The 26,224-nt window shown below is 43.0% G+C and overlaps 1 protein-coding gene across 1 annotated transcript in view; it reads right to left on the bottom strand.

Moving 5' to 3' along the window:
• The window catches only part of LOC111980044 (mucin-17-like), a 32,796-nt gene extending 10,052 nt beyond the window's left edge, over positions 1-22,744 (bottom strand). The window contains exons 1-18 of the mRNA XM_070433704.1: positions 22,525-22,744; positions 21,522-22,242; positions 14,094-14,197; positions 13,922-13,987; positions 13,670-13,819; positions 13,420-13,553; positions 13,198-13,292; positions 12,927-12,981; positions 12,689-12,826; positions 12,192-12,380; positions 12,006-12,060; positions 11,702-11,915; positions 8,230-8,345; positions 6,066-6,486; positions 5,272-5,487; positions 1,841-1,877; positions 1,420-1,636; positions 673-1,334 (exon numbers count right to left, since the gene is read on the bottom strand). Coding sequence (XP_070289805.1) covers positions 673-1,334; positions 1,420-1,636; positions 1,841-1,877; positions 5,272-5,487; positions 6,066-6,486; positions 8,230-8,345; positions 11,702-11,915; positions 12,006-12,060; positions 12,192-12,380; positions 12,689-12,826; positions 12,927-12,981; positions 13,198-13,292; positions 13,420-13,553; positions 13,670-13,819; positions 13,922-13,987; positions 14,094-14,197; positions 21,522-22,242; positions 22,525-22,721 — 3,787 coding nt within the window. The 5' untranslated portion in view covers positions 22,722-22,744. The remainder of the gene's footprint in view (positions 1-672; positions 1,335-1,419; positions 1,637-1,840; positions 1,878-5,271; positions 5,488-6,065; positions 6,487-8,229; positions 8,346-11,701; positions 11,916-12,005; positions 12,061-12,191; positions 12,381-12,688; positions 12,827-12,926; positions 12,982-13,197; positions 13,293-13,419; positions 13,554-13,669; positions 13,820-13,921; positions 13,988-14,093; positions 14,198-21,521; positions 22,243-22,524) is intronic.
• Between the last annotated feature and the right edge of the window lie 3,480 nt (positions 22,745-26,224).

Below are 26,224 nucleotides of genomic sequence, written 5' to 3'. Positions count from 1 at the left end.
TTGGTTTGGGTTAGGTAACGGCCTCTGCGAGTTGGAGGACCAGTCTGTTTGGGCTTGGTCTGAGGTGGTCTGATGTCCTTTGACTTGAGACCCTACAGCACTGAGGGAGAGGAAGTAGTATTCCTTTGGGCCATGCGAACCTTTGCTCCTTCTTCTTGTCATACTCAGAGGTGACTCTGGAGCTGGAGGCCTCTGGTTGCCTGCGGACCTGGTGGGTCATATTTTCAGTGTAGGCGAGGGTTTCTGACTTGCTGTGTATGGTATTTAGTGTGTACTGGCTGCTGCTTGAATGGTTTGAGCTGTGGTAGGGTATTTATAGTGTAGGGCTGGAGGTGGGTTGTGACTGTATGGTGGTAGGTTTAGATGTGGGCTGAGGTCGGTTCTGACTGATGTTGACTGTGTGGTGGTATTTAGTGTGGGCTGGGGTGGTTCTGACTGTGTGGTGGTATTTAGTGTGGGCTGGGGTGGTTCTGACTGTGTGGTGGTATCTAGTGTAGGCTGGTGTGGTTCTGACTGTGTGGTGGTATTTAGTGTGGGCTGTTCTGGTTCTGTGTGCGTAGTAATATTTTGTGTACACTGTGGCTTTGAATGGGCTACTCTGGTCCTCTGAATGGGCTGTGGTTCTGTGTGTAATGATATTTGCAGTGCGCTGTGGGTTGGAGTGTGTGGTACTTCTCTGTTTGGGCTGTGGTTCTGACTCTGTGGTAATACTCTCGGTAGGCAGTGGTGGTTCTGTGGTGATATTCTTGGATGGCTGTGGTTTTGAGGATGCAGTGATATTCAGCATAGGCTGTGGTGGTGGTTCTGATTGTGTGATGGTATACTGTGGTGCTTTTGGCTGTGTGGTAATATTTTCTGTAGGATGTGTTGGTTTGGGTTGTGTGGTCCTGGCAGCCAGGCCCATGTTGGGTTTGACCTTAGGGAAGCGGCTCCTCCTGGTCTGTGAGGTCGTCTGCTGCTTGGACACTTCTGAACATAATTTCACATAAGAGGCGTGTCCAATAACAGTTCCCTCCCCATGTCTGAGAGGCTCCTCCTCTGCAGGTGTGGTTTCCTGAGTTGGCTCGTCACTGCTCTGAGGCACTTGGGCAGAAGCTGTGCTCGTGGTGACTCGGACAGAGGCTGTTGTCGTGGTGATTGGGACAGAGGATGTTGTTGTGGTGACTGGGACAGAGGCGGTTGTTATGGTGACTGGAATACAGGCGGTTGTCCTGGTGACTGGGACAGAGGCTGTCGTTATGGTGACAGGACAGAGGCTGCTGTCGTAGTGACTGGGACAGAGGCTATTTTTGTTGTCGTGGTGACTGGGACAGATGTGGTTGTTGTCATAGCGACTGCAACATAGGCTGATATCTTGGAGACTGGGATAGAGGCTGTTGACCTGGCAACAGGGACAGAATCCTCAGCAGTCAGGGATGCCTCAGCGACCCAAAGGTCAGAGATTCAGAAGGAGTMGTGCTAGTTTGTGATTGGTCAGCGGGCTGTGATGACATCTGGTACTGTTGTTCCTCATTGGAACATTCTTCAGTGATGAAATCATCTGCTGCAGTGCAGGCTTCAGCAGCCTGAGACAGGTGGGTGAGATTGCCGATGGCCAGTAAGCTTCTAGCTGCCTCGTTGTAGCTCTCCTCAGACACTAGAACACAGAGGAGAGAGACTGTTTAACGTTCTATAGTTAGTGCTGAGAGGTAGATCAGATACTGGAACACAGACCGAGGAGAAGAGAAGAGAGAGACTGTTAAATGAACACTCTATAGTTAGTGGATAGAGGGAGAAAGGTTTTTGACTGTTTTACTTAAGAGGATGCAATAGATATCAGCTCTTGAAATGACCAACCAACCTTCCATGTTATCTGGAGACAGGAAGTCAATTACATCCTAGAATGAAGAAAACAAAACAAAAATTGGCCTCATAAGAGATCCACAATCTGGAGCAAAATAGCTGAAGTGTTTGAACCAGGTGGGTGCTTGACCCAGTGACCTTAATATAACACTGAGGCCTTGTGGTAAGTCCTATATAAATCAAATGTGATATTATGACAAAACATAGTATAACAACATGGCTGAAGCAGGGATGGTTGTGATGTACAGCGCATTCGGGAAAGTATTCTGACCCCTTGACTTGTTCCACATTTTGTTACGTTACAGCCTTATTCTAAAATGGATAAAAAATATATATAAAACAATCTTCAATCTACACACAATACCCCATAATGACAAAGCGAAAACAGTTTTTAGAATTTCTTTTCACATTTATTAAAAATAATAAACAGAAATACCATATTTACATTAAGTATTCAGACCCTTTGCTATGAAACTCGAAATTGAGCGCAGGTGCATCCTGTTAACATGTATCATCCATGTCAGAGCAAAAACCAAGCCACGAGGTTGAAGGAATTGTCCGTAGAGCTCAGAGACAGGATTGTGTCGAAGGCATAAATATGGGGAAGGGTACCAAAACATTTCTGCAGCATTGAAGGTCCCCAAGAACAAAGTGGCTTCCATCATTCTTAAATGGAAGAAGTTTGGAACCACCAAGAGTTCCTAGAGCTGGCCGCCCGGCCAAACTGAGCAATTGGGGGAGAAGGGCATTGGTCAGGGAGATGACCAATAATCCGAAGGTCACTCCGACTGAGCTCAAGAGTTCCTCTGTTGAGATGGGAGAACTTTCCAGAAGGACAACCATCTCTATAGCACTCCACCAATCAGGCCATTATGGTAGATTGGCTAGACAGAAGCCACTCCTCAGTAAAAGGCACATGACAGCCTGCTTGGAGTTAGCCAAAAAGAACCTAAAGGACTCTCAGACCATGAGAAACAAGATTATCTGGTCTGATGAGACCAAGACTGAACTCTTTGGCCTGAATGCCCAGCGTCACATCAGGAAGAAACCAGGCACTGCTCATCACCTGGCCAATACCATCCCTACAGTAAAGCATGGTGGTGGCTGGGAGGGACTGGGAGATTAGTCAGGATCGAGGGAAACATGAACGGAGCAAAGTACAGAGAGATCCTTGATGAAAACCTGCTCCAGAACGGTCCTGCTCTCAGGACCTCAGACTGGTGCGAAGGTTCACCTTCCAACAGMACAACGACCCTAAGCACACAGTCAAGACAACGCAGAAGTGGACAGGTCTCTGAATGGCCTTGAGTGGCTCAGCCAGAGTCTGGACTTGAACCCGATCAAACATCTCTGGAGAGACGTGGAAATAGCCGTGCAGCAACGCTCCCCATCCAACCTGACAGACCTTGAGAGGATCTGCAGAGAAGAATGGGAGAAACTCCACAAATACAGGTGTGCCAAGCTTGTAGCGTCATACCCAAGAAGACTCAAGGCTGTTTTCGCTGCCAAAGGTGCTTCAACAAAGTACTGAGTAAAGGGTCTGAATACTTATGTAAATGTGATATTAAATTTGTAGAACATTTCTAAAAACCTGTTTTGATTTTCATTATGGGGTAGTCTGTGTAGATTGTGTAAAAAATGATTTAATACATTTTAGAATAAGGTTGTAACGTAACATAATGTGGAAAAAGTCAAGGGGTCCGAATACTTTCCAAGGCACTATATAGGAGGGGTCTTCAATCTTTTCTTGCCATCATACATTAGCAAAAGCATATTTTTTCACGTCTTGTCTTATCATTAGGTGAATGATAATGGCAAGGAGAAGTAATCAACATTTAAAAATGAATAGATTTGGTAGACAATGAAAAACTATTTTGACCTCCCAACATAATAACTGGAAGAGGAAGTATACTGTAGGTCCAAACTCCAACCTTTTAGCTAGAAAAGTACCTCCAGACACATTTCTGCCAGAAGCAGCTGTTTAAAACAGAGGTTAGCAATGTGCTGGCAAAAAAAAAGAACACCAGCAGCACTTGCCACACTGGTAGCCTATTGAGTGGTAGTCTATTGAGTGGTAGCCTATTGAGTGGTAGCTTATTGACTGGTAGCCTATTGAGTGGTAGCCTATTGAGTGGTAGCCTATTGACTGGTAGTCTATTGACTGGTAGCCTATTGACTGGTAGCTTATTGACTGGTAGTCTATTGACTGGTAGCCTACTGACTGGTAGCCTACTGACTGGTAGCCTATTGACTGGTAGCCCTAATTTGACTGAGAGACCATGATTGACTGGTAGGCCTACTAGATGTAGCTATTGACTGTACCATGCTGGTTAGCTATGACTGTAGCCTACTGAACTGTACCTTATGACTGGCCTACTGACTTGGTAGCCTATTGTGGTTAGCCTAAACTTGACTGGTCCTACTGACTGTTAGCCTTGACTGGCGCTATTGAACTGGTCGCCTACTGAACTGGTAGGCCTACTGACTAGTCGCTATGACTGGTGCCCTGACTTGGTAGCCTATACTGTAGCCTACTGAACTTAGCCTATGATGTACCTTTTGACTGTGTGACTATGACTGGTAGCCTATTGACTGGTAGCCATTGTACTGTAAGCCTATTGACTGGTAGCCTATGCTGGACTGGTAGCCTTTGACTGGAGTAGCCTCTTTGACTGGTAGCCTAATTGACTGGTACCGTATTGACTGGTCGCTAATCTGACTGTAGGCTATTAGCAAGACTTTGAAAAAGCAATGTCAGGTAACTCAGTGAGCTGTAATTGACTCCCGAGATGTAACTGACTCCAATTAGTGTAACTGACTCTCAGGTGAGGTTGAATTGACTCCAGTGGATGTACTGACTCCAGTGGTTGTAACTGATCCAGTGAGTGTAATTGACCTCCAGTGCAGTGTAACTTGCTCCAGTTGAGTTTATATTGACTCCAGGTGTTAACTGGACTTCCAGTGAGTGTAATATGTTCCATGGAGTGTTAACGAGCTCCAGTGGTAATAATGACTCCAAGTGAGGGTGTAACTAGTCCAGTGAGTTAATTCACTCCAGTGAGTGTAATAGCTCAGTGAGTGTTAACTTACTCTCAAATGAGGTAAGCTGACTCCATGTGAGAGGTAAATTGACTCCAGTTAGAGTGTATACTTGACACTCGTGGAGAGTAACTGACTCAGTGTAGTTGTAAAGTTGACTCAGTGAGTGTAACTGACTCCAGTGAGTGTAACTGACTCCAGTGAGTGTAACTGACTCCAGTGAGTGTAACTGACTCCAGTGAGTGTAACTGACTCCAGTGAGTGTAATTGACTCCAGTGAGTGTAACTGACTCAATATTAGGAGTTGAGAAATAAAGTTGACATAAAAAAACATATTCATAAAAAATATATATTTAAAAATCCAGTTTATTTATAATATTTTATGTGGACCCCCTGCAGTACCCCCGGTTGAATACTCCTGACGTATAGGGAAACACATTTTGTCCACACAAGACAGGGCACATGATGACTTACTACTAACAGGTCCAACTGATGTTCACAGGGCACTGTGCCCATTTCACCCTGCGCCTGATCGCATGACAAGTCAGGACAGAATGCATCCTGGGATAGAGCCAGGATGTCAGGCAGATTGGTGGCGATATCAAGCTSTGAGTGGAGGAGAGGAGGACAGGGAGGAAGGTTAAAGGATGGAAAAACCATGCATGATAAAACTGATAATAAACTAATAAAAATACATACAGAGGGAAGGTTGTGGTGCATTTAAAAGTTTAGGATAACTAAAGCAGCTTTGTGAATAGCAAGTCAGAGAGTGAATGAATGGGTAAACCAATGGGGGTATTTCAGATTTGTCATTATGGGGTATTGTGTGTAGATTGATGAGGGAAAAAAACAATTTAATCCATTTTAGAATYCGGCTGTAACGCAACAAAATGTGGAAAAAGTCAAGGGTCTAAATACTTTTCCACTATAAATTAACCCCAAAAATAACTACAAATACATAGGTGAGTCCATTATGAGAAGATCTACATCCTCAGGACTGTAGACTCTGTCACCCCTTTCACACCATTGAGCCAATCTATATCACACTGTGCTGGCATTGATATTTTATTTTCACCTTGCCCTTTCTAGTACGGTTCTAGCAATTATGGTGGATGCGTAACCAGGCCAGCGCTGTACATGTCGGCTCAGTAGTATGAAAATGGTATGTGTGTCACCACTCTCACCTCCTCCATGTTCTCCTCAACCTCTGTGGCGACGGGTTGTGGCGAGCGAAGGCTCATAGGAACAAACGCTTGCGCCTGGTTCTCCTCCCCGGAACTTGTGGGATTGTGGTGGTCTTCCTGGGCCTGTGCCTCCTCCTTCTGTTCTCTTCCTCCCTCCTCATCATCATCTTCAGACTGGGAGGCCCTCAGGGTTATCAGCTTGGGTTTCCGGGCCACTGATTGGCCCTTCCTACCTGGCAGGGCGGGGCCAGGTTTGATTTTGGCCCTTCTGGTTGGTGGTTTGGCTTTCAGCTTGGTGGATGAGGAGGAAGTGGATGGGGATCCGTTTGAGGCAGGAGCGGGGGCAGAGTCAGACGGCAAGTCCCCCTCCTCCTTTGCAGGGTAATTCAGGAGCTGTGTCTTTTGGGGTATTCTACCATACCTGAAATACACAAACAAACAGTTAGATTGCGCACTACAATTCATAGCTGTGACCTTCTTCAGTGTGTGTGTATATATATATATATATATATATATATATACACACATATATATATACACACAGTTGAAGTCGGAAGTTTACATAAACCTTAGCCAAATACATTTAAACTCCGTTTTTCACAATTCCTGACATTGAATCATAGTAAAAATTCCCTGTCTTAGGTCAGTTAAGATCGCCACTTTATTTTAAGAATGTGAAATGTCAGAATAATAGAAGAGAATGATTTATTTCAGCTTTTATTTCTTTCATGACATTCCCAATGGGTCAGAAGTTTACATACACTCAATTAGTTTTTGGTAGCATTGCCTTTAAATTGTTAAACTTGGGTCAAACGTTTCAGGTAGCCTTCCACAAGCTTCCCACAATAAGTTGGGTGAATTTTGGCCCATTCCTCCTGACAGAGCTGGTGTAATGAGTCAGGTTTTAAGGACTCCTTGCTTGCATGTGCTTTTTCAGTTCTGCCCACAGATTTTCTAAATGATTGAGGTCAGGGCTTTGTGATGGCCACTCCAATACCTTGACTTTGTTGTCTTAAGCCATTTTGCCACAACTTTGGAAGTATGCTTGGGGTCATTGTCCATTTGGAAGACACATTTGTGACAAAGCTTTAACTTCCTGACTGAGGTCTTGAGATGTTGCTTCAAAATATCCACATAATTTTCCTACCTCATGATGCCATCTATTTTGTGAAGTGCACCAGTCCCTGCAGCAATTCACCCCCACAACATGATGCTGCCATACCCGTGCTTCACGGTTGGATGGTGTTCTTTGGCTTGCAAGTCTCCCCATTTTTCCTCCAAACATAACGATTGGTAATTATGGCCAAACAGTTCTATTTTTGTTTCATCAAACCAGAGGACATTTCCTCCAAAAAGTACAATCTCTGTCCCCATATGCAGCTGCAAACCGTAGTCTGGCTTATTTATGGCGGTTTTGGAGCAGTTGCTTCTTCCTTGCTGAGCGGCCTTTCAGGTTATGTCGATATAGGACTCGTTTTACTGTGGTTATAGATACTTTTATACCTGTTTCCTCCAGCATCTTCACAGGGTCCTTTGCTGTTGTTCTGGGATTGATTTGCACTTTCGCACCAAAGTACTTTATCTCTAGGAGACAGAACGCGTCTCTTCCTGAGCGGTATGACGGCTGCGTGGTCCCATGGTGTTATACTTGCGTACTATTGTTTGTACAGATGAAAGTGGTACCTTCAGGCATTTGGAAATTGCTTCCAAGGATGAACCAGACTTGTCTGCAAATTTTGTTTTCTTGGCTGATTTCTTTTGATTTTCCCATGATGTCAAGCAAACAGGCACTGAGTTTGAAGGTAGGCCTTGAAATACATCCACAGGTACACCTCCAATTGACTAAAATTATGTTAATTGCCTGTCAGAAGCTTCTAAAGCCATGACATAATTTTGGAATTTTCCAAGCTGTTTTTAAGGCACAGTCAACTTAGTGTATGTAAACTTCTGACCCACTGGAATTGTGATACAGTGAATTATAAGTGAAATAATCTGTCTGTAAACAATTGTTGGAAAAATGACTAGTGTCATGCAGAAAGTAGATGTCCTAATGGACTTGCCAAAACTATAGTTTGTTAACAAGAAATTTGTGGAGTGGTTGAAAAACTAGTTTTAATGACTCCAACTTAAGTGTATGTAAACTTCCGACTTCAACTGTACCTACCTGGTGGATTTGATGGGTTTATCGTTGGCTTCTTCCTCCTCTTCCTCAGATGAAGAGACATCACCAGCTTTCTTCTTCTTCTTTTGACTGACTTTCGACGAAGCAGCTTTATCAACCTGAAAGTAAGTTAAAGTAGAGGTTGGACAGTACTATCTGAGTTGATAGAATGTTACAAATGGTTTAAATTAATAAGGAAAATAAACAATTGTGTGTAAGCTMCAATGTCAAAATTGGCTATATTGCTACATTTCATTAAAACAAAAATGAGCTTTATGGTCTTAATTTAAGGTTAGGCATTAGGGTTAGCAGTGTGGTTAAGGTTAGGTTTAAAATCAGATTTTATGACTGTGGCTGTGCCAGCTAGTGACCACTCTGCAGAGCTGCCTCCATGATATAAACTGACCAGGTGAATCCAGGTGAAACCTATGATCCCTTATTGATGTCACTTGTTAAATCCACWTCAATCAGTGTAGATGAAGGGGAGAAGACATGTTAAAACCTCTTAAAGATCCCGTAGGATCGGTGTCCCTATACCGCGACGGTTGTTGCTAACGTGCGCTAATGTGACTAGAATGATGTTGTAAGTAACAGCAAACATAAATTCTTGTTCATCTAACTGCACTGTCCAATTTACAGTAGCTATTACAGTGAAATGCCATGTTATTGTTTGAGGAGAGTGCACAACAACAAAAAACTTTATCACGTCAACTGGTTTGATACATTTGTCATGACTTGGCAGTGGGGGTAGGTTTATGACCGTCATAAATACCTCTTTCCCCCCTCCCCCGTTCCTCTTCCCTACTGATGTGACATAAGAAAACCCCTTGGTTAACATAGAGATTCTGGGGACATCAGAAAGTGGGGGGAAATGAACTATATTCTGGTAATCCGACCAACTGAACATATGCGGTGGTACTTAAGGTATATTATGTCAGTTCGGTTGCCCTCTGACACATCCTCATCAATGATAGAATGACATAAACTCTACTGTYGAAAGTCTAAACGTCAGAGGTATCGGATTCACATGGAATTGTTGTTTAATTGAAATGTTTGAATATTACATTATTTGTGAAGAGGTGAAATGTAATTTTAGCTTCCAAAATGAGAGATCTGTGCTTTCATAAGTTTTCCTCTGCTCACAGTGGCCCGCCCCTGTGAAGAGGCATGGGTTAGAAACTTTTCAGAGACACCCCTCTCCCTCCACTATATAAATCCTTGACAAGAATATAACTTCCTGTTCCGGGTACACCAGGATGACGGTCCTGTGTCAGAATGGTTCAGACAATAACTACAGAACTAGGCCAACATCAGCATGGACTTTGATTGTGAATGGTATGAACTTTGAACTCGTGTTCACTACAGAAGTGATATCTCCTAGCCGTTGAGTTGGCAACAGCTGCTACAAACGCAGGTTAGGAAGGACAGTCCGAGTATCCCGTCTACTACCCACAACGTTACTACAACGTATCCCGTGACTACCAGAGACATTCTCCAAAGGACAGAGGACTCGGGTTGGCGATACGGTCTTCCATCTACCACCAACCTACTGAAGCGCAGCTCAGAGTAAATATTTATTGCATTTTCTTTTTCAAATGGGCGGTAATTTAGAATGCATCAGATACTGTATTTACGATAGCACAGCTTCGCCTCTGTCCCTGTCTCCCGCTCTTTCACTAAGACTTAGGCCATTCCCTTTGTGTAACAAGCTGTCATATCTATTCCGCCCGCTAGGGACGTTTTTCTGTATGACGTAATTTGTGATCAAGTTATGATTTAATTGTATATGTGTGATTCTGTGTGATTAGTTAGGTATTTAGTAAATAAATAATTAAACCCAATTTTGTATTGCTGATTCAACTTGTTAGCCAGGATTCTTGCAGATAATCAAGGACTTACAACTTTCAGATGAGACTGAATAAAATTACGATTAATGTGACTGCTATTTAGTAAAATATGACTAAATCTTTAAGAGTTTATTCGAAAGATAACAGCTCTATAAATATTATTTRGTGGTGTCCCTCTCTAGTTAATTAATATTTACATGATTAGTTCAATCAGGTAATATTAATTACGGAGAAATTATTTTATAGAATAGCATGTCATAGCAATCAATCTGGCATAGTCAAAGACACGACACATTCACCTCTGAAGGTAAGTAATGTACTTACATTCAGTAATCTTGCTCTGATTTATCATTCTGAGTGTCCCAGAGATAGTTTTGTTTGATAAAATATTTTTTTTATATTCAAATGTAGGGACTGGGTTCTGCAGTTTGACCCCACTGCTGTCTCTGGCTCCACACCCACCCCGCCATCTAGATGTGTTTTTTCTATAGGGAAGCTAATGATCCATCATGTATGACATTCCTGGGAGTGTGTAAACTTAATTTTTGTATGTTCTCTATAGTTATGTACTTGAAGATGTATCAATTGACCAATTCGGCCAGACTTGATAGAAAATATTGTGCAGTATTGCACAACTTTGCACACACACTGCTGTCATCTGGTGGCCAAAATCTAAATTGCTCCTAAACTCCTATATGATATTATGGCCTTTCTCTTGCATTTCAAAATGATGGGGAAAAAATTGAAAGTGCATGTTTCTTGTTTGCATTATCTTTTACCAGATCTAATGTGTTATATTCTCCTCCATTCATTTCACATTTCCACAAACTTCAAAGTGTTTCCTTTCAAATGGTATCAAGAATATSCATATCCCTGCTTCAGATCGTGAGCTACAGGCAGTTAGATTTGGGTATGTCATTTTAGGCGAAAATGTAAAAAAAGGGTCAGATCTTTAAAAGGTTATTAAAGAAGGATTTTTAAGCCTTGAGACAATTGAGACATGTATTGTGTATGTGTTCCATTTAGAGGGTGAATGGGCAAGACAAAGGATTGAAGTGCCTTTGAATGAGGTATGGTAGAAGGTGCCAGGCACACCGGTTATGGGTCAAGAACTGCAACACTGCTGGGTTTTTCACACTCAACAGTTTCCCGTGTGTATCAACAATGGTCCACCACCCAAAGGACATCCAGCCAATTTGAAACAACTGTGGGAAGCATTGGAGTCAACATGGGCCAGCATCCCTGTGGAACGCTGTCGACACCTTGTAGTCCAATCCCCTTATGAATTGAGGCTGTTCTGACGGCTAAAGGGGTGCAACTCAATATTAGGAAGGTCTTCTTAACGTTGTGTACACTCAGTTTATATGTTTTATTGTCACATACACCAGATAGGTGCAGGGAAATGGGTTGTTTTACAGGGTCAGCCATAGTAGTACGGAGCTCCTGGAGCATATTAGGGTTAAATGTCTTGCTCAAGGGTTACTAGCCCAACACTCTAACCGCTAAGCTATCTGCCGCCCTGAAACATTATATGACCACAGGAACATTTCTATCCACYATGATGTTGACGAGAATATAAGCTCTATTTGCTGTCTTAATTAGGTTTTCCTCCCAACACAAAGACCAACCTGTTCCTTAGAAACTCCTTCTTCAGTGTTCTCCTCCTCCACAGGTGTGGGCCCATCTTTATCTTTAGGCTTGGTCTTGGGATGCAGGCCTCTCTGGCCCCACTTCCTCCCCAGGTTAGGGAGAGGTCTCTGGGGTCGACCACGGGACAGCTGGGCTGGTTTGATCTCCACATGACCCTTGTCTCCTTCCACTGGCCCTTCCGCTTGCTTTGAACTAATACAAAAATACATTATAGAGATATCTCAGCACGTAACACTTGTTTCCTATCCTATAGTGAAATTGTTTCCAAACTGCACATGTTACCTTTCAGCAGGTGACTGGTCCTCAGGTACTTCACCTTCCGGTACTCCAGCCTCTTCTGAGGAAGCAGAGGACACAACAATGTCAGTAAATAAGACAAGATCCTTAGTTACTAGATATTGTGTATTTTAATTGAGTTATATGGCTACTGTGAAAAGCACTGCTGAAGTCATGGTGGTTCTACTGCACCTTGATCACTTGTTATCAGGTTGCTGCTCTTCTTTTTCTTTCCATACATTGCTTTTTTAGGGGAGGACTCTCCTCCATCCTTCCTTTTGCGTTTTCTCTTGGGGGTGGTGGAGTCAGCGGCAGGTGTGTTCCCTACGTTAGAGACGTTCTCCTTCTCTCCCTCCACCTCGTCGCTGTCCATCTCRGCATCTCACCTCTCCTCCTCCATGTCACTCAGCTGATTCGCTGCTTTCTTTTCTGATGGACAGAGAGCAGAGAGATATTGAGACCCATACAGAACGCAAGGATGGCTAGTGAGTGAGGCTGAAGACATTACTACCCTCTTAATATGAACTATGACCAAGAAATCACATCACTTTCACTAGATAACATGGGTGAGAGATGCCATATGAGATGCAACACATAGCAAATCCACTCTGAGAAATTCAGGCATTGACTTGTGGTGGAACTCCCTACACGACCAATACGAAGTAGACAAGGAAATGTATCTTAGTTACCTTTTGGTTTTCTCTTATTTTTCTTGATCACTTTCTTCTCCGTGGGGGACTTGCTGTTTTTGTTACTCTTCGCCTCAATGCCCAAGATCTTCTCCAAGAGGCTTGTGAAGAACTCCAGATCCAGCCTACGTTTCTCCTCTGAACAGAGAAAATACCATAATGCGTTTGATTCCCCAATCCCATCTATAATGACTAAGTATAGTAATATGCTTCTGATAAAATAGTTTTCCAAAATTACTGAAGGCCTTGTCTATCCTCCAGCTGTTTGCTRTCTCCTCTTTCTTYAACTTGTTCTGAAAGATAAAAAACCAGGAGACCAAATGATAAACCTGCAGTAACACAACCATGCCTAGTACAGTTTTAAAGTGATACAGCCCAACCTARAGTATTTGATGAGTAAAGCAAATATCTTAAGAATATCAGTGATTTCTTATGAGGCTAATAATTAGAATATTCTATTGTATATAGGAAATATTGAGACTATCATAGCGTATACAGGAAATATATACCTTGATTTCAATGCGACCGAGGTGAGGAAACAGCTGTCCAATCATAGAGAAGTCTGTTCCCACCATATTGATAGCCAGGAAGAACATGTCTGTCTCTGATGAAACACACACATTTGGTTTAAGTAAGACTTTTGGTTTCAATGTGCAGAAACAAATGCAGATTGCCTAGTTGTGCATGATGTGGGAGTACACATCAGATACCAAGTGGTTGTCATACTGTACCTTTGTTGGACCAGGGTTTGACGTGTGTCCCTTTCCTAAAGCTAGAGTAGGTGGTTGTGGAGCCACGCTCAAAGATTGGGTCTCCATCATCAGCTGGATTTGGCCCTTTCTGCCTCAGGACCTCTACCGTCAAACTGGAGGACACACCCACACCAAGTCAGGTAACATGGCTCACACTGATTAGTCATGATAACGGGCAAGTGGCTATTGAAGTCAAAAGGAACCGTAGAAAGCTTATTTAAACACGGACCTCTCCTCATCGATGATCAGAGACCCGTCCTCTGCCACCCTCGCTCGCGGCACAATCACCCCATCGTTAGCGTCATCATCATCCTCATCTTCATCCCTCTGGCTTGCTATCTCAGCCGGGGCCTCTGGCGTTGGGGGCCTCGCAGGTGACCTGTGGGGGACAGAGATGGTAGTTTAAGTTGGGTTAAACAGCAAAGCACACCTCTTTATATTGTGTGATCCATTCCACTTCCATTGTAATCTGCCTACTTACTCTTCTCTTGGGGGGGTGAGAGGCAGAACAGTCTGGTTCTCCCTCTGTTCCTCTTCCAGATAGGACCTGGTAGGAACACACAACACAGGGATCTTAGGGCTCAGAAAAACCCTCTTAACACAGATTATACTGTATAGAACCCACACGGAAGGAAGCCTATATATAACCTTACGTCATGGGGTTGGTATCAGGCAGGTAGTATAGGAGATCTCTCATGGTCATTTTAGAGGGATCCAGCGTATATTCACTCAAACACACCTTGGCTTTCCTCAGTTTCTGCACATTGAAAACATTACACGGTTATATTCAGTGGAGCAATAAAGAGATATCTTTKAAATGTATACATTATATGATTATTATTATCTTGACAGATTACTTTGCTGCCATCTAGCATCTGGAAATAGTGACAGCAACCACTGATTTAACTGAGAATCTCTAGGCTACTAAACTCAGCAAAAAAAGAAACGTCCCTGTGGAATGGTCGTTAAGASACTAACAGTAGGTAATTAAGATCACAGTTATGAAAACTTAGGACACTAAAGAGMCCTTTCTAATGACTCTGAAATATACCAAAAGAAAGCTGCCCAGGGTCCCTGCTTATCTGCGTGAACATGCCTTGGGCATGCTGCAAGGAGGCATGAGGACTGCAGATGTGGCCTGGGCAATAAATTGCAATGTCCTTACTGTGAGACGCCTAAGACAGCACTACAGGGAGACAGGACGGACAGCTGATCGTCCTCGCAGTGGCAGACCAAATGTAACAACACCTGCACAGGATCGGTACATCAGAACATCACACCTGCGGGACAGGTACAGGATGGGAACAACTGCTCGAGTTACACCAGGAATGCACAATCCCTTCATCAGTGCTCAGACTGTCCGCAATAGGCTGAGAGAGGCTGGACTGAGGGCTTGTAGGCCTGTTGTAAGGCAGGACCTCACCGGCAACAACGTCGCCTATGGGCACAAACCCACCGTCGCTGGACCAGACAGGACTGGCAAAAAGTGCTCTTCACTGACAAGTCAGGGTTTTGTCTCACCAGGGGTGATGGTCGGATTCGCGTTTATCGTTGAAGGAATGAGCGTTACACCAAGGCCTGTACTCTGGAGTGGGATCGATTTGGAGGTGGAGGGTCCATCATGGTCTGGGGCGGTGTGTCACAGCATCATCGGACTGAGCTTGTTGTCATTGAAGGTAATCTCAATGCTGTGTGTTACATGGAAGACATCCTCCTCCCTCATGTGGTACCCTTCCTGCAGGCTCATCCTGACATGACCCTCCAGCAGACAACGCCACTAGCCATACTGCTGTTTTGTGCGTGATTTCCTGCAAGACAGGAATGTCTGTGTCCTGCCATGGCAGCGAAGGCCCTGATCTCAATCCCATTGAGCATGTCTGGGACCTGTAGGATCGGAGGGTGAGGGCTAGGGACATTTCCCCCAGAAATGTCCGGGAACTTGCAGGTGCCTTGGTGGAAGAGTGGGGTAACATCTCACAACAAGAACTGGCAAATCTGGTGCAGTCCATGAGGAGATGCACTGCCGTACTTAATCCAGCTGGTAGCCACACCAGATACTGACTGTTACTTTTGATTTTGACCCTCCCTTTGTTCAGGGACACATTATTCCATTTCTGTTAGTCACATGTCTGTGGACCTTGTTCAGTTTGTGTCTCAGTTGTTGAATCTTGTTATGTTCATACAAATATTAACACATGCTAAGTTTGCTGAAAATAAATGCAGTTGACAGTTAGAGGACGTTTCTTTTTTTGCTGAGTTCATATAGACCAGGGATGGGCAACACTGAACAAAAAAAGAAGCGCAACATGTAAAGTGTTGGTCCCATGTTTCATGAGCTGTAATAAAAGATCCCAATTTTCCATATGCCCAAAAACATATTTCTCTCAAATGTTGTGCACAAATTTTGTTTATATAAAAGATGTCCAAAAGCTGAACAACATATGCACATCCAGGTACTTTCCGCAAGTGCTGGAGTTTTAGGCAAACTCATGGAAAACAGAAAGGAAAAATGGCACACACTGCTGCACATGCTCCCAGGTGATTTTATTGTAACAAAGTTTCGACCCTTAGGTCTTCATCAGGCATCCAGGCAGTGTAAGGCGTTTTCCTTTCTGTTTTCCTGTAATACTGTAAAAGATCCCAGAAATTTTCCACARACACAAAAATATTCTTTCTCTCAAATTTGGTGCAGAAATGTGTTTACATCCCTGTTAGTGAGTATTTCTCCTTTGCCAAGAGAATCCATCCACTTGACAGGTGTGGCATATCAAGAAGCTGATTAAACAGCATGATCATTACACACACAGGTGCACCTTGTGCTGGGGACAATAAAAGGCCCCTCTAAAATGTGCAGTTTTGTCGCACAACTCAATGCCTCAGATGTCAAGTTTTGAGGGAGCTTGCAATTGGCATGCTTACTGCAGAAACATCCACCAGAGCTGTTGCCAGATAATTTAATGTTCATTTCTCTACCATAAGCCGCCTCCAATGTTGTTTTAAAGAATTTGGCAGTACGTATAACCGGCCTCACAACCGCAGACCACGTGTATGGTGTTGTGTGGCCAAGTGGTTTGCTGATGTCGCCGTTGTGAACAGAGTGCCCCATGGGGTTATGGTATGGGCAGGCATAAGCTATGGACAACGAACACCATTGCATTTTATTGATGGCAATTTGAATGCACAGAGATACCGTGCCGAGAACCTGAGGCCCTTTGTCATGCCATTCATCCGCCGCCATCACCTCATGTTTCAGCATGATAATTCACAGTCCATGTCACAAGGATGTGTACACAATTCCTGGAGGCTGAAAATGTCCCAGTTCTTCCATGGCCTGCATAGTCAACAGACATGTCACCTATTGAGCATGTTTGGGATGCTGTGGATCAACGTATACGACAGCGTGTTCCAGTTCCCACCAATATCCAGCAACTTCTCACAGTCATTGAAGAGAAGTGGGACAACATTCCTACAGGCCACAATCAACAGCCTGATCAACTCTATGCGAAGGAGATATGTCGTGGTGCATGAGGAAAATGGTGGTCACAGCAGATACTGACTGGTTTTCTGATCCACACCTAGGGTTGCAAAAGGTCGGAAACTTTCCGGTAAATTTCCAGAATTTTCCGTACATTTTCCATGGGAAGTTAAGCCCTGGGAGTTTTGGGAATTTTGCTTAAATTCATCCATACATGTTTCATTTTAAAACATGTATCTTAAAAATTAGATGTTTCATCTAACTGCTTAACTATTTATCTTTACATGGAATTGTATTTGTTGTTTTTATTCCTATTTTTTTCCTAATCTTTACAGGAAAATGCCACGGGCACTATCTGATGTGTGGAGACATTTCACTGCAGCTCAACAAGGCCTATGGTGTCATCACTACCGTGTCTCGCCACCTTGGCCTGGATGAGGGCAAGGTTCTTGGCAGTATGACGAAGTACACTTCCAAGCAAGGGCTTTGGGATGGAGTTGCAATATGGCAGTCGTGCCAACATATCTCATCAGCCACCTGGTGGAAGGGACTTTGTGGATCTGAGGCTCTTTCCCCTGTTGTCTCCAAATCCCACCGCCTCAGAGTGCAACTGGTCCTTGTTTGGGAACACACACACCAAAGCACCAACAGGCTGACCAATACAATACAAGGGTTGAAAAATTGGTGGCCATCCGGGCAAATGTGAGGCTTTTTGAGCCTGACAACGAGCCATCCTCAACAAGGTTGGAAAGTGACAGTGAAGATGAGGCCTCAGAGTCTGATGTTCAAGAGGTGGGCATTGAAGAGGTCCAGGGAGAAGACATGGAAGCCTGAGAGGAAGACAACCAAAGCTTTAGTTTCTAGACTATCYTTTTACAGATGTATGTTGAAAATGTTTTTGGGAGATGCGATGGATCATTGGGGACCATTCAATATTCCCTTTTTTTTGTTCAGTGAAATCATCCCATGTGAAGAGTCAACTCATTTAATTAAGGATTTTTTTTTTTATTGGAGGGTTTAATCATTTGCAATTATGTCTACTTATAATAAGGTAAAAGGTTTATGTTTCTGTCTCCATATGATATGGTAAATATATCCAATACAAAAAACATCTACATTTAAATGGTAGTAATATTAATTTGCATATATTTCCGTTAATTCCCACGGAAAGTTTCCATCTCTGAATATTCCCCAAAATGTGCAACGCTATCCACACTAGAGGTCGACCGATTAATCGGCRATTCCGATTAATCGGGGCCGATTTCAAGTTTTCATAACAATCGGAAATCGGTATTTTTGGGCACCGATTTGCCCTTTTTTTTTTTTTTTTTACACCTTTATTTATTCTTTATTTAACTAGGCAAGTCAGTTAAGAGCACATTCTTATTTTCAATGACGGACTAGGAACGTTCTGCCTCGACAGATTTTTAACCTTGTCAGCTCGGGGGATCCAATCTTGCAACCTTACATTTAACTAGTCCAATGCTCTAACACCTGATTACATTGCACTCCACGAGGAGCCTGCCTGTTACGCGAATGCAGTAAGCTAAGGTAAATTGCTAGCTAGCATTAAACTTATCTTATAAAAAACAATCAATCAATGACTGTCATTGCTCCAATGTGTACTTAACCATAAACATCAATGTCTTTCTTAAAATCAATACACAAGTATATATTTTTAAACCTGCATYTTTAGCTAAAAGAAATCCAGGTTAGCAAGCAATATTAACCAGGTAAAATTGTGTCATTTCTCTTGCGTTCATTGCACGCAGAGTCAGGGTATATGCAACAGTTTGGGCCYCCTGGCTCTTTGCGAACTAATTTGCCAGAATTTTACGTAATTAAGACATAACATTGAAGGTTGTGCAATGTAACAGGAATATTTAGACTCATGGATGCCACCCGTTAGATAAAATACGGAACGGAATAAACGTTTTGTTTTCGAGGTGATAGTTTCCGGATTAGTCAAAGGTATATGGTTTAGAGAGAAATAGTCGACGCGTTATAATTCCTGTAATAACTTGCGGCTGAACTTGAAAGGGGTTCCTTCGTTATTTTACCGTTCATGTCTTCCATAGAGAATGTCTTGATCTACTTCAAATAAGGTCTGTGTTTCGCAGAGGAGCAGACTGACAGGGGACAATGCAGACAAGCTCTGCTTTCTGCACTACAACCCAAAACTTCTTAACTGGGAATATTGAAGACCCATYAAAGCTGGTGGTTCATTTTAACATATGTTCTCATGTTATTTGAGACTAAATTGATTTTATTTATGTATTATATTAGGTTAAAATAAGTGTTCATTGTTCATTCAGTATTGTTGCAATTGTCATTATTACAAAAATGTGTGTGTCTGTGTYTGATATATATATATATATAAATACATATATTTATTTGTTTTAAATCGGCCGATTAATCGGTATCGGCTTTTTTTGTCCTCCAATAATCGACATCGGTATCGGCGTGGAAAAATCATAATCGGTCGACCTCTAATCCACACCCTTACCTTTTTAAGGTATCTGTGACCAACTGATGCATAGCTGTATTCCCATTCATGTGAAATCCATAGATTAGCGACTAATGAATTGATTTCAATTGACTGATTCCCTTATATGAACTATAACTGTCAGGGGGGACTCAGTCGGGGATYTGCATCAGCAGTCACTCAATTAGCCCATGTCAGCATTTTTTWAAATATATTGGTAAATTAGTCTAGCGGCCAGCAATCTAAACCTGTACTAAGCATGGTCGACTTACCAAACGGGGTGTGGCCCATTGATCATCAGTTATCAAATTAAGAACGGCTAACATTTACCTCCACACTATGGCAAAATGTGTAGAATTGCAGGAAATTTACTTTAAAACATATTCTCTTTTCACTGTGTGTGTGGGGGGGGTACGCAGACCCATGAGCCACTGCAGCCCCTCATGATGAGTTCTGTTTTTTTGTGGCCCCACCCCCATCAAAATTGCCTATCCCTAATATAGACATAGTACAGTTGAAGTCGGAAGCTTCCATACACCTTAGCCAAATACATTTAAACTCCGTTTTTCACAATTCCTGACATTTAATCCCAGTAAAAAGTCTGTTTTAGGTCAGTTAGGATCACCACTTTAATTTTAAGAATGTGAAATGTCAGAATAATAGTAGAGAGAATGATTTATTTCAGCTTTTTTTCTTTCATCACATTCCCAGTGGGTCAGAAGTTTACATGCTACCAAATACTAATTGAGTGTATTGCCTTTAAATTGTTTAACTTGGGTCAAACGTTTCAGGTAGCCTTCCACAAGCTTCCCAAAATAAGTTGGGTGAATTTTGGCCCATTCCTCCTGAAAGAGCTGGTGTACCTGAGTCAGGTTTGTAGGCCCCCTTGCTCGCACACACTTTTTCAGTTCTGCCAACACATTTTCTGTAGGATTGAGGTGAGGGCTTTGTGATGGCCACTCCAATACCTTGACTTTGTTGTCCTTAAGCCATTTTGCCACAWCTTTGGAAGTATGCTTGGGGTCATTGTCCATTTGGAAGACACATTTGCGACCAAGCTCTAACTTCCTGACTTATGTCTTGAAATGTTGCTTCAATATATCCACATAATTTTCCTTCCTCATCATAGTAACTATTTTGTGAAGTGCACCACTCCCTCCTGCAGCAAAGCACTCCCACAACATGATGCTTCCATCCCCGTGCTTCACGGTTGTGATGGTGTTCTTCGGCTTGCAAGCCTCCCCCTTTTTACTCCAAACATAACGATGGTCATTATGGCCAAACAGTTCTATTTTTGTTTCATCAGACCAGAGGACATTTCTCCAAAAAGTATGATCTTTGTCCCCATGTGCAGTTGCAAACCGTAGTCTGGATTTTTTATGACGGTTTTGGAGCAGTGTCGATATACGACTCGTTTTACTGTGGATATAGATACTTTTGTACCTGTTTCCTCCAGCATCTTCACAAGGTCCTTTGCTGTTGTTCTGGGATTGATTTGTACTTTTCGCACCAAAGTACGTTCATCTCTAGGAGACAGAACGCGTCTCCTTCCTGAGCGGTATGACGGCTGCGTGGTCCCATGGTGTTTATACTTGCGTACTATTGTTTGTAGAGATGAACGTGGTACCTTTAGGCGTCAATTAGCCTATCAGAAGCTTCTAAAGCTATGACATAATTTTCTGGAATTTTCCAAGCTGTTTAAAGGCACAGTCAACTTAGTGTAGGTAAACTTCTGACCCACTGGAATTGTGAAACAGTGAATTATAAGTGAAATAATCTGTCTGTAAACAATTGTTGGAAAAATTACTTGTGTCATGCACAAAGTAGATGTCCTAACCGACTTGCCAAAACTATAGTTTGTTATAACAAGAAATCTGTGGAGTGGTTGAAAAACGAGTTTTAATGACTCCAACCTAAGTGTATGTAAACTTCCGACTTCAACTGTATGTGTTGGAGGTACACTAAGTGCTTCGCTTAACCTATCAATTTGCAATAATAATCCTACATGCTCTGCAGAGTCTGTGCTATCAAACATGTATCATGGGTTAGCTTCACAAGATTACATTATCAAGCCTTAATCTCTGAACTAAAGAAAATCAGTGAGACTGAAACCAATCTCACCTTTTCCTTGTTCATCTCCTGTCTCAGCAGTTCTCTGAGCTGCCGGGCCTTGGCCAGCCTCTGCAGGTCCGTTGGYTCATTCAYGAACCTGCTAAGCCTGGACTTCCCTGGTGCCAACCCGGTGAGCCCAACAGACCTGGCTACCAGAGTCATAGCTCTCTCAGATACTGAGATACCCTCTTTGTGTGAAAGGGAGGATGATGGGACATTCTCTGATGGAGTGAATGGAGCTTTAATGGCTGGTGTTTTTTTCGAGAGATCTAATTGGATGCTGCCTTTGTCTTGTTTGGTGAGCTGTGAGGATGTTTCCTCCTTGTCTGCTGCCTGCAGGGTCTGTTTTGATGGGGATGAGTAATGCACTGCCTGCTTCCCCAGTGGGGGGGTTGTTGTCTCAGCGGCTGGGGAAGATGGGGACAGGGGGCTGGGTTTGGGCTGTACTTTGGCCTGCCTACTACCTCCAGAGGGCCTCCGCCTTGGGTATCTCATGCCCTGTGGGGGTCCAGCATCTGTCTCGCTGGGGGCCCCTGGAGCCTCAGGGGCTGGGGTCTCAGTGCCCGCTCTCACAGGGCACTTGGAGGTCCGGGGGGAGGAGAGGGTGAGGGCCGGGGTTGCGGCCGCCCGGGGTTGGCCAAGGTTTGGCATGAAAGAGAACCTCTTCCTCCTTTGAATACTGTCTGAGGGGGTGCCACTGGAAGCCTCACCATTTGGGTCTTTATCATCCCTATACCAAAAGACAAAAGGATCAGAAACAATGCTGACAATCAAGGAATACGTGAGCAGCCACACAGTCAGTGGATGGTTGTTGGGAAAGAAGCAAATTACTCATGTGTATAACCCATGTTACCTTGAACAGTTCTCAATTATACAACAATTATAAATCCTATGAGKGGTTACGAACCTTCAGAACCAGCTCTGACTGCTGGCCAGCAGCAACTAATCATTGACAAATGTTGCTGTAAAAGGGACTATAATACATTTGATTTAATGACAGACTTTTCCTCACTCTCTGGGTGTGGTGGACTCTGTGGAGGTTTCTGGCACTGCAGTAGTGGTGGTGTCCACCTCCTGGCCTCCTGCCTGGGAAGGAGCCTCGGTGGCCTGGGACGATGGAGGAGTGTCTTGGGAGGAGGCTGGGGCTGCTGGACCTCTGCCTGCCGGCCTGACGTTGGGCCGAACACTGATCCTGGATCTGCGGACCATTCTGTCCTACTGCAGAGAGAGACTGTGACACAGTCTGCACCAGAAAACGTATAGTGAGATACAGACATCTGATAAAGTAATTGCATTATCTTGCTAGCTAGCTAGCATTTGTTATAACAGAATAGTAACGGCGAAAGAGCATTATTATTAGCATAATATAAGTTCTACGCCTCGGAAAGCAATGTAGCAATATAGCTAATACTAACTTCCTCTTCTCCAAATACGTATCACGATCAATACAAATACAAACCTCGTGATTAAATTCCTTTTTTAGAGATATATTCCATATGTTTGACGTTTTATTCCAAATTTAGCGCCCATGAACACACTACCCCGCCATGATGTTTTCGGTGACGTCGAATGTAATTCGTGATGGGGATTAGGGGAATAGTAGTTTTGTAACAATAGAGTTTGACCAAATGTCACAGTTTCTAAACCGGGAGGCGCAACATCGCGAGACTTCTGGGAACGCTTGCGAAACAGACCAAACAGACCATTCTTCTTCGATGGGGTTTACCGGCGGTAGGCATCAAATGTTAATCAAATCAACTCAAATGTTATTTGTCACATGTGCCGTACACAACATGTGTAGACCTCCCGAGTGGTGCAGTGGTCTAAAGCACTGTATCTCACCGCTAGATGCGTCACTACAGACACCCTGGTTCGAGTCCAGGCTGTACCACAACCTGCCGTGATTGGGAGTCCCATAGGGCAGCGCACAATTGGCACTGCGTCTTCCGGGTTTGACCAGGTTAGGCTGTCATTGTAAATAACAATATTTTCTGAACTGYCATGCCTGGTTAAATAAAATYAAAATAAAGCCCATGAAATGCTTACTTTACAAGCCCTTAACCAACAATGCKGTTTTAAGAAAGAGATAAGAAAATATTTACTAAATAAACGTACGTAAAAAATGTTTTTAAAGTAACACAATAAAATAACAATAATGATGCTATATACAGGGGTTACCGAGTCGATGTAATTAGTCGAGGTAATAATTAGTCGAGGTAATTTGTACATGTAGGTAGGGGTAAAGCGACTATGCAGGATAATAAACAGTGAGTAGCCACTCTGTTTTTTATTTTACCTTTATTTAACCAGGTAGGCCAGTTGAGAACAAGTTCTCATTTACAACTGCGACCTGGCCGATACAAAGCAAATCAGTGCGACAAAAACAACAACACAGAGTTACACATGGGATAAACAAACGTACAGTCAACAACACAATAGAAAAATATGTTCTAGCCCCTGAGGCTCCAGGGGCCCCCTGCGAGACAAATGCTGGACCCCCACAGGGCATGAGATACCCAAGGCGGAGGCCCTCTGGAGGTAGTAGGCAGGCCAAAGTACAGCCCAAACCCAGCCCCCTGTCCCKATCTTCCCCAGCCCCTGAGACAACAACCCCCCCACTGGGGAAGCAGGCAGTGCATTACTCATCCCCGTCAAAACAGACCCTGCAGGCAGCAGACAAGGAGGAAACATCCTCACAGCTCACCAAACAAGACAAAGGCAGCATCCAATTAGATCTCTCGAAAAAAACACCAGCCARTAAAGCTCCATTCACTCCATCAGAGAATGTCCCATCATCCTCCCTTTCACACAAAGAGGGTATCTCAGTATCTGAGAGAGCTATGACTCTGGTAGCCAGGTCTGTTGGGCTCACCGGGTTGGCACCAGTGAAGTCTATCCTATTTTTGTTTCATCAGACCAGAGGACATTTCTCCAAAAAGTACGATCTTTGTCCCCATGTGCAGTTGCAAACCGTAGTTTTGGCGGTGGCTTCCGACCAGGTTATGTCGATATAGGACTCGTTTTACTGTGGATTTAGATACTTTTGTACCCCTTTTCTCCAGCATCTTCACAGGGTCCTTTGTTGTTGTTCTGGGATTGATTTGCACTTTTCGCACCAAAGTACGTTCATCTCTAGGAGACAGAACGCGTCTCCTTCCTGAGCGGTATGAATGCTGCGTGGTCCCATGGTGTTTATACTTGCGTACTATTGTTTGTACAGATGAACATGGTACCTTCAGGCGTTTGGAAATTGCTCCCAAGGATGAACCAGACTTGTMGAGGTCTACAATTTTTTTTCTGAGGTCTTGGCTGATTTCTTTTGATTTACCCATGATGTCAAGCACAGAGGCACTGAGTTTGAAGGTAGGCCTTGAAATACATCCACAGGTACACCTCCATTTGACTCAAATTATGTCAATTAGCCTATCAGAAGCTTCTAAAGCCATGACCTCATTTTCTGGAATTTTCCAAGCTGTTTAAAGGCACACTCAACTTAGTGTATGTAAACTTCTGACCCCACTGGAATTGTGATACAGTGAATTATAAGTGAAATAATCAGACTGTAAATAATTGTTGGGAAAATTACTTGTCATGCCAAAACTATAGTTTAACAAATCTGTGGTGGTTGAAAAATGTTTTAATGACCACAACCTAAGTGTGTAAACTTCCGACTTCAACTGTACATTTAATTGGGGAGGGAGTCATGTGTTTGATGCCATACCATTCCAGCCATTACACTCCATTTCCGCCATTATTAGGAGCCGTCCTACCTTCAGCAACCTCCACTGGTTAGGTTGGTTGAAAACATTTAGCCAGGTGCTTTAGTCAGCCCTTATTACTGTATGTGCATCAATGGCAAAGTATCTATGAACTGACTCAGAAAGCCAAAGTAAAAATTGCTTGTTTCTAGCCTTTCTCCAGTTTCAGATTTTGTAAGAGCTGACTCCACTCATTTAACTTATTTCATAGGTGGATTAAAACACTGCACCCCACAAGTTCTATGAAAACATATTTGAGTGACCTATACGAAAACGCACATGAGATACTAAAACAGGTTTACTGTTGTGAATTTTATGAATGACTAAACGATGTATACATTTAACTATAACTAATTGAATTCTACCCTGTTTTAATATATGTTCGTTCATAAGAAAGAGGTTATGTAGCATGTACATGGGAAGAAAGGAATGTATGTGTGTGCCTAAAGAAAACTAAGTGGATCATTAACCTGTTTGAACCGACCCAGCTATAACTCTGTGGAGATAAGACAGCGAGAGCCCTCCAGGTTTTCCGAATCTGGGGGGGACTGGAACTGTCAGCTAAGTGGTAATAAAGTGTGGTGAGACTTCAGGAGATAATCCAGATATAGTGTGTAATGTATGTGCGTTAGAATCAGCTTTGTCTTGGAGGGACATTTTAGGACYCTATGAGTGATATAAACTAATGTACATGGTATTTTGAGTAGAGCTCTCTCGAGAATAAAGCTATTGATTAATTTGGACACTGGTCTTTGTCCATTTTATGCAAATAAGAATCTTACAAATTCTTAGAAACGGACAGTGTTTGCTTTGTTATAATTAAATTGGTTAACGAACACAGGAATCAAATTCCTTTATCAGTTACATTCGAGTGTAGTCTAGGGATGCAGTAATAACCCCCTTCTGAAACCTGAACATTATTCTGCACAGGGAAATATCTAAAACACAACTTTT

This window comes from Salvelinus sp. IW2-2015, linkage group LG20 (genome assembly GCF_002910315.2).
Source record: "Salvelinus sp. IW2-2015 linkage group LG20, ASM291031v2, whole genome shotgun sequence".
NCBI classification, from domain to species: Eukaryota; Metazoa; Chordata; class Actinopteri; order Salmoniformes; family Salmonidae; genus Salvelinus; species Salvelinus sp. IW2-2015.
The sequence above is the reverse complement of the archived record's forward strand: the minus strand, read 5'-3'. Positions and strand labels throughout refer to the sequence as shown.